This window comes from Bos javanicus, chromosome 10, assembly GCF_032452875.1.
Source record: "Bos javanicus breed banteng chromosome 10, ARS-OSU_banteng_1.0, whole genome shotgun sequence".
Taxonomy (NCBI): domain Eukaryota; kingdom Metazoa; phylum Chordata; class Mammalia; order Artiodactyla; family Bovidae; genus Bos; species Bos javanicus.
Genome location: NC_083877.1, coordinates 22,556,656 through 22,571,415, shown reverse-complemented (window position 1 = coordinate 22,571,415; position 14,760 = coordinate 22,556,656). Strand labels below are relative to the sequence as shown.

The following is a 14,760-nucleotide window of genomic DNA, read 5'->3' as shown; positions in this document are numbered from 1 at the left end:
AAGCCTTCTTCAGCAATCAATGCAAAGAAATAGAGGAAAACAACAGAATGGGAAAGACTAGAGATCTCCTCATGAAAATCAGAGATACCAAGGGAACATTTCATGCAAAGATGGGCTCAATAAAGGACAGAAATGGTATGGACCTAACAGAAGCAGAAGATATTAAGAAGAGATGGCAAGAATACACAGAAGAACTGTACAAAAAAGATCTTCACGACCCAGATAATCACGATGGTATGATCACTCACCTAGAGCCAGACATTCTGGAATGTGAAGTCAAGTGGGCCTTAGAAAGCATCACTATGAACAAAGCTAGTGGAGGTGATAGAATTCCAGTTGAGCTATTCCAAATCCTGAAAGATGATGCTGTGAAAGTGCTGCACTCAATATGCCAGCATATTTGGAAAACTCAGCAGTGGCCAGAGGACTGGAAAAGCTGTTTTCATTCCAATCCCAAAGAAAGGCAATGCCAAAGAATGCTCAAACTACTGCACAACTACACTCATCTCACATGCTAGTAAAGTAATGCTCAAAATTCTCCAAGCCAGGCTTCAGCAATATGTGAACCATGAACTTCCTGATGTTCAAGCTGATTTTAGAAAAGGCAGAGGAACCAGAGATCAAATTGCCAACATCCGCTGGATCATGGAAAAGGCAAGGTGGTTCCAGAAAAACATCTATTTCTGCTTTATTGACTATGCCAAAGCCTTTGACTGTGTGGATCACAATAAACTGTGGAAAATTCTGAAAGAGATGGGAATACCAGACCACCTGATCTGCCTCTTGAGAAATCGGTATGCAGGTCAGGAAGCAACAGTTAGAACTGGACATGAAACAACAGACTGGTTCCAAATAGGAAAAGGAGTTCGTCAAGGCTGTATATTGTCACCCTGTTTATTTAACTTATATGCAGAGTACATCATAAGAAACACTGGACTGGAAGAAACACAAGCTGGAATCAAGATTGTCGGGAGAAATATCAATAACCTCAGCTATGCAGATGACACCACCCTTATGGCAGAATGTGAAGAGGAACTCAAAAGCCTCTTGATGAAAGTGAAAGAGGAGAGTGAAAAAGTTGGCTTAAGGCTCAACATTCAGAAAACTAAGATCATGGCATCCGGTCCCATCACTTCATGGGAAATAGATGGGGAAATAGTGGAAGCAGTGTCAGACTTTATTTTTCTGGGCTCCAAAATCACTGCAGATGGTGACTGCAGCCATGAAATTAAAGGACGCTTACTCTTGGAAGGAAAGTTATGACCAACCTAGATAGCATATTCAAAAGCAGAGACATTACTTTGCCAACAAAGGTTTGTCTAGTCAAGGCTATGGTTTTTCCTGTGGTCATGTATAGATGTGAGAGTTGGACTGTGAAGAAGGCTGAGCACCGAAGAATTGATGCTTTTAAAGTGTGGTGTTGGAGAAGACTCTTGAGAGTCCCTTGGATTGCAAGGAGATCCAACCAGTCCATTCTAAAGGAGATCAACTCTGGGTGTTCTTTGGAAGGAATGATGCTAAAGCTGAAACTCCAGTACTTTGGCCACCTCATGGGAAGAGTTGACTCATTGGTAAAGACTCTGATGCTGGGAGGGATTGGGAGCAAGAGGAGAAGGGGACGGCAGAGGATGAGATGGCTGGATGGCATCACTGACTCGATAGACATGAGTCTGAGTGAACTCCGGGAGTTGGTGATGGACAGGGAGGCCTGGCATGCTGCGATTGATGGCGTCGAAAAGAGTCGGACACGACTGAGCCACTGAACTGAACTGAACTGAACTGAATACCTTAAACTCACATGCTGTTACACATCAAATTTATTCAATTAAACACAAATAAATAAAACATAAAATAAAACAAAAGGATAGCCATCAATCAAATAGAGTTGAGAGACCAGGAATAAATCCATGCATCTGTGGCCAATTAATTTTCAATGAAGTGCCAAGGCCATTCAAAAAGGAAGCGACACAGGGACAACTGGATAGCTGTATGCAAGAGCACATACATATGTAAGAATTAATTCAAATGGTTCAAAGGCTTGAACATAAAAGCTATAACTAGAAACCCTTAGAAGAAAACATATGTAAAATTTGGTGACCTTCGACTATTTAACAGTTTCTTAGATGTGACATCAAAAGCAAAATAACCAAAGAAAAAATAAGTAAGTTCAACTTCATCAAAATTTAAAATTTTTGTGCATCAAAGGTCACAAAGTTTTCCACAAATGAGAGTGAAAAGGCAACCCCAAAAATGGAAATCTATATTCACAAATCATGTATCTGGTGAAGATATAAAATTGAAACTATATTTAAAAAGTAACTTACAATTCAGTAATGAAAAGACAAATACCAATTTAAAAATGGGCTAAGAATTTGAATAGTCATTGCTCCAAATAAGATCTGTAAATGGCCAGTGAGACCAAGAAAAGATGCTCAACATCATTATTCATTAGGGAATGTAGATCAAAATCATGAGATACCACATCACATTGACTAGAATAGACATCTTTCTTTAAATGGAAAATGATAAGTGTTGGTGAGACTGTGGAGAAATAGAAATGCTACATGATGTAGCCACTTTGGAAAACAGCTTGGCAGTTCTTTAATTGGTTAAAAATAGAGTTACCATTTTGGAGAAGGCAATGGCACCCCACTCCAGTACTCTTGTCTGGAAAATCCCATGGACGGAGGAACCTGGTGGGCTGCAGTCCATGGGGTCGCTGGGAGTCGGACACGACTGAGCACTTTCACTTTCACTTTTCATTTTCATGCATTGGAGAAGGAAATGGCAACCCACTCCAGTGTTCTTACCTGGAGAATCCCAGGGATGGGGGAGCCTGGTGGTCTGCCATCTATGGGGTCACACAGAGTCGGACATGACTGAAGTGACTTAGCAGTAGCAGAGTTACCATTTGACCCAGTAATTACACTCCTAGGTGTCTACAGAAGGATTGAAAACATGTTTGCAAAAGCTTATATACAAATGTTCATAGCAGCATGATTCCTAATAGCCAAAAAATTGAAACAACCCAAGTGTCCATCCACTAAAAAAGAGATATATGAAATGTGGCTTATCCATATTATCACATTATATTGCATTATATTCATATTAGGATTATGTCAAATTCTATACCCAACAATTAGAAATTAATCTAATTTGGCTGAAAAGAAAACAAAACTAAAGAGCCAAACTCATAAAAAACTGATCTCTTGACAGAATCTAACAGAAATACAAATAATCCACAAAAACATAATTAAAACACTCCATATATTTATATACTTTAAAACACACTACATACAATTTTATGATAGGACTCAAATTATTTTAATTCAATAAAAATGAAAACACCACCTGTCAAGTTTGTTGGATGCAACTAAAACAATACCTAAAAGGATATTTCTAGTCCTAAATTATGTATTAGAAAAGAAGAGGTTGCATGTCCACTGAACTGAGCAATCAACTTAACATAGAAAAGGGGCAACAAATAAATCCCAAACAGAATAATAAATACAAAATTTAATTAATAAAATAGAGCAAAAGCAAAATATCATTTGAAATGACAAATAATGTTGATAAACCTCTGGCAAAACTGGTGAAAGAGGAAGCAATTGATAAAAAGAAACAACATTAGGAATGGGAAAGAAAAGAGAGTATCATTAAAGATACAATAGATTTATAGCGATAGAAATAATTCATGCTAATAAATTGAAAACAGATACAATAGTTGATTTCATAGGGCAAAAAAAGAAAAAACCTCACCAACGCTGACAAGAAAAATATCTGCACTACTACATATAAAATAGATAACTAATAGCAACCTGCTCCATAGCACTGGGCACTCTTCTCAATACTCTGTAATAATCTTTGTGGGAAAAGAAGTTTTTAAAATGTCGATACATATTTATATGTGTATAACTGATTCACTTTGCTATACAGCAGAAACACATTTTAAATCAACTATACACCAATTAAATTTTTTAAAATGAGAAAAAATCTGAATATATCTATCAAAACAACAAAATTGAATTAGTAGCTAAATGTTTACACACAAAAACACACACAGACACACACACAGGAACATACCAATCTCAGGTCCAGTTTTTTGAAAAGATATTTTAAAAGATAATTAGCATCATTTAAAAATTATTTTGGAAAGAAAACAAAGAAAAATCTTCCTAATTCATTTTGTGATGCTTTACAACTTTGATTTAAAAAAAAAAAAACAGTTAAGACGATTGAATGGGAGAAATTTCTTTCCTGAAAATAACTGAAAAATAAAAATTAAAAATATTGGCAAATCTAAACTGTAATGAATACATGACATAAAATAATATGAGTAATTAGAGTTCATTTTAGAAATGTGTGGAAAATAACATTAGGAAAATCCATTGGGTCACAAAGAGTTGGACATGACTGAAAATGTGCACATGCTTTCATGTAATTTTAATTTAGTAGATTAAAAGAAAAAATTCCAAGAGTATCTCAGTAGATAATATTTTTTAATTGATGTTTTATTATGGACATTTTCAAATATGTACAAAGGAAGATAGAATAATGTAAATAATAATAAATAATATAATATAAATAGTAAACAATATAAATAATAATATAGGTATGCCTCACCAGAATTCAACAATTATCAGTAATCTCAGCATGACTAATTTTTCTTCATTCATACTCCTTCATCCCCTCTCACCCTCACCCAGTTGAATTACTTTAAAGCAGTTCCTTTGATCACAATCCCTTCCTGCATCTCAGATCTTCCTTCTGAGATTTCGTGTGTGTGTGTGTGTGTGTGTGTGTGTGTGTGTGTGTGTGTTTGATCACACCTAGCTGCATGAGGGATCTTCATTTCCTGACTGGGAATGGAACCCACATCCCTTGCATTGAGACCTCAAAGTCCTAACTATTGGACCAGCAGGGAAGTCTCATTCTGAGAGATTGCTTTTGCTCGTTTCTTTCTAGGAACAAAGTCTGCAGTCTTAATTTCAACCTCATTTTTTTTTCCAACCTCATTCTTGAAGATAGTTTACTCATAATTTTAGTTTATTACTCATTAATTTATTACTCGTTAATAGGTTAATAGCTATTTTCTATCAGTATTTTGAAGACATTTTCCAGTATATTATAGCTTCCATTGCTGATTTTGATATATCTGCTCAGTGTCATTGCCATTCCTTTGTCAATAACTTTTTTTTTTCTTTCTGACTTCTTTTAAAATCTTCTCTTTGACTTGGCAATATTTCTAAAATGTGGCTGTTTATAGAAATAACCTGAGTTGCTGGTTTAAAAAATGTAGACTCTCAGGTCTCTTCCTTGGAGATTCTATGTTATACTGAATTCACAAAAATTCACATCTATCTTTCAATTCATGAATTATCCTTTTAATTCTATTAATCTATTGTTTGGCCCATCCACTGAATTATGACATCCAACAATTACATTATTTCATTTATGAAAGTTATATTTGGTTCTTTATTTAATCCACCTAGCCAGTTTTTTCATCTTGATTCTTTTCTCATCGTTGACTTCCTGTATTATCTTTTTAATGTTGCATACATAGATATTTTAGATTTAATAATTCCAAATTTGAAGACCCTGGGAATATCGACGTGTTGCTTATTTTCTAGCGGCTCTCCTGTCTTCCAGGATAATGAGATCAATAGTGAGTCTTCAAAGGAGTTTTGGGAAAGAAGTTTTGCCTCTCTCCCCACCTGTTCCTCTGTTCCAGCTCTCCACAGAATGCTTCAGCCCTTCACCCCACAGCGTGGGTTCCTCCTGGAACTAACAGCATTTTCTAACTTTCTGGTGTACCGTTTCCCTCTGCCTTCGCTGAGCCACAACCACTATTAGCGGTATGGGTAGCTTGGAGTAGTCTGTCCTTCAACGGTGACGCAATTTTGGAAGAACCTATCATCACTGTTAAAACATGTGGATTCAAGTTTACAGCTATTCTTCACCAGCTCACAAGATGGTAGTGCTCTGTTTTAAATGACTCCCGAGTGACTGATGGCAGGGATTTGAATTTGAATTAGAGCTAAACGATACTTGTTTTCCTGGCTGGCTGAATAGTCAAATTGCTATTTCCCTTTTGTGGTGTGTGTGTCTGTGTCTGTGTCTGTGTATCTGCACACATGCATGCACATACACGTGCTAGAGAGAGAGGGTGTTGGTTTAAAAAAAGAAAGCTTGAGGCAGTGAAAACAAACCCAAGAAGCGAAGGATGGAGACGTGGCCACGAGCTTCACTAGTGATCTTCTGGCTTCAACTGAGCTGTGAGTAGCACAACTCTTAATATAAAAGATGAGGGACAGTCAAGAAAATCTGAGGATTAATCCTCAGAAAACACAAGGAGGGGAAAGTGAAATTCATTCTGACTTATCTGGGAGCATCTAATGTTTTTACCGGAGAATATTTATGATCTCTGACAAGATTTGACCTGACATCATTCTTTCTCTGACCAATTTATTTATTGATCTTTTCTAAACAGTGGTGAAGAGTGATGACCACGTGATGCAGAGTCCCCCATCTCTGATTGTCCATGAGGGAAGCAATGCAACTCTCAGTTGCAGTTACAAAGTGACTAACTTTCAAAGCCTGCACTGGTATAAGCAGGAAGAGAAAGTTCCCACATTTCTATTTGCGCTAATTTCAACTGGGATTGAGAAGAAGTCAGGAAGATTAGTAGGCACATTAGACAGAAAAGAACTTCTCAGCACCCTGCACATCACAGTCACTGAGCTCGGAGACTCAGCCACCTACCTCTGTGCAGTGGAGGCACAGTGCTTTCTAGGCACCTGCAGCCTGGACCCAAATGCTACAACTGAGGCTCCTGCAACTGTTGGATGGGTTTCTTGCTAAATCACGCATGCCTTCAAAATCAAGCTGTATGGAAAAGCAACTATTGGTGAAGATCCTAGTGCCCCTGTTGACAATTACTCAGGAAGCTTAATGAGTCAGCTCAGACCAAATCATATCACTCTTTACGGAAGTCAGCATAGCTAATATTTTCAGTGAATACCAACTCCATTACCACACTATTATGGCCTGTGGTAGAAAGAAAGCCTTTTACCAGGATTGCACCAGCAACTAGCATGTGTACCACCCATCATTCACTTTGCCTGACAGCTTCTATGGATAAAAAGTTCAGTTTATTTTTGGTTTTCTAGTCCCACCTAGAATAGACTTATTTACAGATGGAGTTCTCCCTGCAACTTGTTTGCTGGACCTATTAGCAAAGAACAAAAAGTGAAAACCAAGGCATCGTTGCTCGATTCAAATGAAAGTTTTTCTTCCCTACTTTCAGTATTCTCACTCACTCCCTTGATTTGAGAGTTGTTGCTTATACTAGGTGCTTCATGAAAATGACATAGTAGAATTTTCTTAAGATATAACACATTAATTTGAACACTTAGTATCTTAAGCAGTCTCCCCCCAAAAAAATAAGTGTTAGCCAACCCAAGTCATACAAAACTAACATAAGCTTAGCCTGGTTGAGTTATGATATATTTTTCCATGAAATATTCTTTCATCATATTTATTGTATTAACAAAGAGTTTGTAATGAAAACAACTGTTTATTGAGATGAGAAAATACTATGTGCTTTGTTGGAGAAGGAAATGGCAACCCACTCCAGTACTCTTGCCTGGGAAATTCCATGGACAGAGGAGCCTGGTAGGCTGCAGTCCATGGGGTCGCAAAGAATCAGACACGACTGAGCGACTTCACTTTCTTTCTTTCTTTCTTGTACTTCACAAATATTACTTCATTGAATTTTCAATGTAACTCTGATTGATCATTGTTCCTATTCCCTGTTAACAGATCAGGAAATGCAATTTCAGGAAGACTAAGGTATCCCCGCATAAAAAAACCTGATAGAATTTGAAATTAAGACTATAGAACTCCAAAGGCTATGCTTTCTCCAATACATGCCCCATGTTATATATCACGGGAAGAAAAATTATCACAGCATGACCACAATTTTATACCGGAGAAATACACAAAACATCAGAATAACACATTTGACACATGAATAAAGTAACATGTTCACAATAACATGAGAATTCAACAACACCAAAATGTTTGCAGCAATATTATTGATAGTTGTCTTTGAGTACTGTGTGTGTGCTAAGTCACTTCAGTTTTGTCCTATTCTTTGTGACCCCGTGGACTGTAGCCTGCCAGCTCCTCTGTTCATGGGATTCTTCAGGCAAGAGTACTAGAGAGGGTTGCCATTTGCTCCTCCAGGGGATTTTCCTGACCAAGGGATTGAACCTGCATCTCTTTACATCTACTTTACATCTACAGTGCACTTCTTTGCATTGGCAGGCAGGTTCTTTACTACTAACACCACCTGGGAAACCCAAAGGCTTAGTACTATTTATTATTTTTCTGCTTTATAATATTCTTTACTGTTTAAACTGCCTGCAAGGAGAAAAAAAATACAATATGTTTCATTTTAAAATAACAAAATCCCAATGAAACATGTAAAATATCATGTAGGAAACGAGTTGCCAGTCCAGGTTCGATGCACGATGCTGGATGCATGGGGCTGGTGCACTGGGACGGCCCAGAGCGATGGTATGGGGAGGGAGGAGGGAGGAGGGTTCGGGATGGGGAACACATGTATACCTGTGGCGGATTCATTTTGATATTTGGCAAAACTAATACAATTATGTAAAGTTTAAAAATAAAATAAAATAACAAAATCCCAGGAAACTGAAACTGCATTATAGGGTTATTATCTGACATATACAGTGTCGCTGGATTATGACAAGACCAATACAAGACCAAATGACACAGCATTAAAACAAGATTTTTTATTGGTAGCAGATTAATGCTATCCCTTAAACTGGGAAGGTGGTAAAGCTACAAAATGACCTATTTCTCCTGATAATCAATTTTAAAGATTAACCTATAAGTGGAGTGTTCTAATACCCTGTCTGTAGAAGAATGCAGACAATAAAGACAACTTGGGCTCATGAGTGTTAAGAAAACACATTGCAAGTTGAGCACAGCTCTGATTACACTGACCAGGAAAGGAGGAGACAGAGCAGGAGAACAGCAGATAATCATTAAAGGAAGAAACAGAGTTAAATGTGCCAGGATGTTGCTGCCTTTCTTCAGCCTCCACACACCTCTCTTTCCATTTTTCTTTCCTCCTTTTCTTTCTACACAAAGAGCCAGAAGCCAGGGATGGGATAAGAACTCATCTTTAATTTATTTAAGGCTACAAAATTGAAGTAAGAAACTCTATGGCAAATATAAAGTGAAGACAACAGGAAGAAAAAGACAAAATATTTCTTTTTTCATTTGAAGTTGTAGGAAGAAAAGGTCTAGGAGGCTGATGACTAATCACTCTGCAGATGGCCTTCTTTAATGCAGGAGGTGTGTTCCTCAAAAGTTGTATGTAAACTGGGTTTTTATCTTATCACCCTCCCCCAATTCTTAATCCTCAAGAAGTATACAAGGCCAAACACTGAAAAATAAAAATCACAGTGTTAACTCATTATTCACTGTAGAAATCATCTTACCCTCAGCAATTTACAGTCCACATGCCCTCAAGTTTTCCCATATACAAGACCTGTCAGACACTTAGCCTCCAATGCATTAAATACACAGTCATATATAAATGTTTATAAGTTATGATAAGTTTTTAATATTTATAAAATTCATGTGGTGGGTAAAGGAAGTCTATTGCATTATTTGATCTGGTTTTCAATCTGTTTAAAATATTTCTTAATTTTAGTTACTCCTTTCATGCATGGTAAGGAAGGGAGTTTATGAGATTTTCAACATATAGGCTGAATTCAGGGCCCTTTTATGACAACCTGGGACATGGTTTTTACCTGGCCATCTCCCTTGTCATTCTTGACAACTCATCAAGATAAAGTAGGTCCTTTTCATTCTCAGCAGATGGCTATATAGTCATGAATCCCATGAATTCTACTGAATTTTTCCTAAAGAAGAAATTTACTAGAAGAAAAAAAAAAATGAGAAACATGAAACTTGAGGTGCTATATTCAGAAACAAAATATTCACCCATAGGATGGAGCCTACTTGTTAGAGTATATTTTTTAAAATACTCTAAAATATAGAGATTCAGTTCAGTTAAGTCACTCAGTCATGTCCAACTCTTTGAGACCACATAGACTGCAGCACACCAGGCTTCCCTGTCCATCACCAACTCCCGGAACTTGCTCAAATTCAGGTTGATTGAGTCAGTGATGCCATCCAACCATCTCATCCTGTCATCCCCTTCTCCTCCTGCCTTCAATCTTTTCCAGCATCAGAGTCTTCTCAGATGAGTCAGTTCTTTGCATCAGATGGCCAAAGTATTGGAGTTTCAGCTTCAGCATCAGCCCTTCCAATGAATATTCAGGACTGATTTCCTTTAGGATGGACTGGTTGGATCTCCTTACAGTCCAAGGGACTCTCAAGAGTCTTCTCCAACACCACAGTTCAAAAACATCAATTCTTCGGCACTCACCTTTCTTTACAGTCCAAATCTCACATCCATACATGACTACTGGAAAAACTATAGCTTTGACTAGACGGACCTTTGTTGGCAAAGTAATGTCTCTGGTTTTTAGTATGCTGTCTAGGTTGGTCATAGCTTCTCTTCCAAGGTACAAGTGTCTTTTAATTTCATGGCTGCAGTCACCATCTGCAGTGACTTTGGAGCCCAAGAAAACATAGTCTCTCACTGCTTCCATTTTTCCCCATCTACTTGCCATGAAGTGATGGGAGCAGGTGACATGATCTTAGTTTTTTGAATGTTGAGCTTTAAGCCAGCTTTTCCAGAAATTGCACTCATCTCACATGCTAGCAAAGTAACACTCAAAATTCTGCAAGCCAGGCTTCAACAGTACATGAACAATGAACTTCCAGATGTTCAAACTGGATTTAGAAAAGGCAGAGGAACCAGAGATCAAATTGCAAACATCCATTGGATGATTGAAAAAGCAAGAGAATTCCAGAAAAACATCTACTTCTGCTTTATTATTTACACCAAAGCCTTTGACTATGTAGATTAAAACAAACTGTGGAGAATTCAAGAGATGGGAATACCAGACCACATTACCTGCCTCCTGAGAAATGTGTATGCAGGTCAAGAAGCAACAGTTAGAACCAGCCATGGAACAACAGACTGGTTCCAAATTGGGAAAGGAGTACATCAAGGCTGTATATTGTCACCCTGCTTATTTAACGTATATGCAGAGTACATCATGAGAAATGCAAGGCTGGATGAAGCACAAGCTGGAATCAAGATTGCTGGGAGAAATATCAATAACCTCAGATATGCAGATGACACCACCCTTATGGCAGAAAGTGAAGAGGAACTAAAGCACCTGTTGATGAAAGTGAAAGAGGAGAGTGATAAAGTTGGCTTAAAACTCAACATTCAAAAATATAGAGATTATGAAGTGATATCAATAGTGTTTATAGGATAACATTAAGTTAAAGAAACAGTACAATGCCATCACCTTGTTTCAAGTGTTCTTAGTTTAATTTCTACTCAAAATCACTGCAGATGGTGATTGCAGCCACGAAATTAAAAGACACTTACTCCTTGGAAGGAAAGTTATGACCAACCTAGATAGCATATTAAAAAGCAGAGACATTACTTTGCCAACAAAGGTCCATCTAGTCAAGGCTATGGTTTTTCCAGTGGTCATGTATGGATGTGAAAGTTGGACTGTGAAGAAAGCTGAGCACCAAAGAATTGTTGCTTTTGAACTGTGGTGTTGGAGAAGACTCTTGAGAGTCCCTTGGACTGCAAGGAGATCCAACCAGTTCATTCTAAAAGAGATCGGTCCTGGGTGTTTGGAAGGAATGACGCGAAAGCTGAAACTCCAGTACTTTGGCCACCTCATGGGAAGAATTGACTCACTGGAAAAGACTCTGATGCTGGGACGGATTGGGGGCAGGAGGAGAAGGGGACGACAGAGGATGAGATGGCTGGATGGCATCACTGACTTGATGGACGTGAGTTTGAGTGAACTCCAGGAGTTGGTGATGGATAGGGAGTCCTGGCGTGCTGCGATTCATGGGGTCGCAAAGAGTCAGACATGACTAATCGACTGAACTGAACTGAAATCAACTATGTTGTTTTATTTAAGCTTCTGCCTTAAAAACTATGTTTCTTATTCAATAGGATTTTTAAGGCTCTCCTCACCCCCTGCTTCTTTTTTTCCTTTTCTGACATGCTTGAATCCAGGGTATCCCACCTCTTCACAATATAACCAGAAAGTCCTCAGGAGATACACTCAAAACATAAATGAGTTTTTATAAGCTCCCACAGCCCTGAGTCTGTATCTCAAAATACATACATCTGGTGCTTTGATGGAAAGGCATCTCTCATGACCAAAACCTCCTGTGGAGTATTTGAACACATGTCTTTGCACTAGTTCAGAGCTACACAAGGAGGGCATTTACACAAATGGCATTCCGGGCATTGATACCACTTAAAACGCAGACCTCCATGAGCAGCAGGTCCTCTTACCCACCAGTCAAGCAGAATGTGCTCTTCTGCCCTTTCTGGACTCTAAGAAGCTACCCTATCATTCCAGACTATGACCCCCCCATCCCCTCCTTTTTTCTTTTTTTCATTTTGCTGAATCTACCTAGACTTCTAAAAGAAAACATTGGTGTTAGACTTTTTGTCTGCTTGTATGTTTTTTTCCAGAAGACCCCTGAGATACAAAGAACATGGTAACTCCTCTCACAGCTGGTCATTGGCTCAGGGATATGAAGAGCTTGCAATTTAGTTTAGTCCTGGGGCGAAAACGCAGCTGAAATGGGAACTGTTTCTTTTTCATTCATTCCTGCTTCCTTCTATTAACAAGAACCAACAGAATTTACATCTCAAAAGAGTAGCCTGTCACCAAAAGAAATATTCTAATTACAAGACCAGTATTTATTTGTCATAAAAAAAAAAAAAGAACAAAGAAAATCATGTTAAAGAAACACCTATAACCTCAACCTACAGGAATTACCACTGTGGACAGTTAAGCATTTCTACTTTCCATTTCATCTTGTTCACAAACATTAAAAAATAAGTCTAGAGAGATGTGGGAAGTTTACATTATTTCAAAGAACCAGTGTTTTTCAAAGTCTCTGCAAGAAAAGATAGTTTTGTTTCTTTAAAAAAAAAAAATCTTCTTATGTAGTTCAGTTGAGCTCCTCCCATTTCTGATCTGAAACCCAGTGACCTGATTCTGAGACACTGTCCTCTTGGAAGCTGTCACCAAATAATGTAAACTCATTACCAAGAGATCCAGAAGAATGACGAATATGAAGTTTATCTTCACTTCACTTCTAGCACTGGCCCTTCCAGGTAACTGAGTCCTGTCCTGCATCTGAGTTGCCCTCCTGGAGGAGGCAGCCTGAATGAGCCTTGGTTGAGGTCTGCTTTGTGTTTCAGGGCTGAGGAGAGCAGACTGGATCAGATCCCAGGAGTCAGAAGTGTCTGGAGAAGAGGGGAAGACTGTGAGCCTCTTTTGTAATTATTATACTTCATCTAAGAGCTTCATTAGTGTCCTCTGGTATCGACAATATCCAAATCAGGCACCAGAATATATTCTCTACAGACAATGGGGGTCCTCTGGAAAAGGATATGCCAGTTTTGCCACAGAACGGTTTTACTCAGATAATACAGCCAACACAACAAATTTGTACATCAAAAAGGTGGTGCCTGCAGACACAGCCTTGTATCTCTGTGCCCTGGAGAGGCACAAAGAGAATACTGCATAGGGTGGCCGTACAAGAACATCAACGCACAGGAGGAAGCAGAATGTAGCACCCAAAACCACACTGAGGAAACCAGAATTGAAAGAGACACATGTACCCCAATGTTCATCGCAGCACTGTTTACAATAGCCAGGACATGGAAGCAGCCTAGATGTCCATCGGCAGATGAATAGATAAGAAAGCTGTGGTACCTATGCACGATGGAATATTACTCAGCTATTAAAAAGAATGTATTTGAATCAGTCCTAACGAGGTGGATGAAACTGGAGCCTATTATACAGAGTGAAGTAAGTCAGAAAGAAAAACACCAATACAGTATACTAAAGCATATATATGGAATTTAGAAAGATGATAACAATGAGCCTATATACGAGATAGCAAAAGAAACACAGATATAAAGAATAGACTTTTGGACTCTGTGGGAGAGGGCGAGGGTGGGATGATTTGAGAGAATAGCACTGAAACATGTATATTATCATATGTGAAATAGATTGCCAGTCCAGGTTCGATGCATGAGACAGGGTGTTCAGGGGCTGGTGCACTGGGATGACCCTGAGGGATGGGATGGGGGAGGAAGTATTGTACAATACTTTACAGTATTGTAAAGTAATTAGCATCCAATTAAAATAAATTAATTAAAAAATACACACTGATTTTTTTTTTTTTTTGTAAGACACATCATGGTAGTTTGGAGATATGAGATCAGAAAAATTCTGCTCTGACTACATTACAGCTATTCAGTTGTAAGCAAATAGCTTAAGCTTTTGGAATTCTTATTTCCTGAAATTAGAGATAATAATACCATATTTCTTTGTCAGTTCTTACCTTTCCAGTTGGAGACAGGAGGCCAAGTGAGTAAGGGAAATTTTCACACAGGCTGCTTGAGTCAGAGGACACCTGCTGCAATGGTTCAAACCACACTTCTAACTGTCTACTACCATCCAAAACCTAGCATCCTTGTACAAATGTTGGACAGGGTATAAAAGACAAAGTAAGACTTTAAACCTA

General features: G+C 38.3%; 1 gene segment (V, D, J or C); it reads left to right on the top strand.

Moving 5' to 3' along the window:
• The first annotated feature begins 13,052 nt into the window (after positions 1-13,052).
• LOC133255878 (T cell receptor alpha variable 12-3-like) lies at positions 13,053-14,412 on the top strand. The segment is given in 2 exon segments: positions 13,053-13,339; positions 13,427-14,412. Coding segments are annotated over 2 exon segments (381 nt in total).
• The last annotated feature ends 348 nt before the right edge of the window (positions 14,413-14,760 follow it).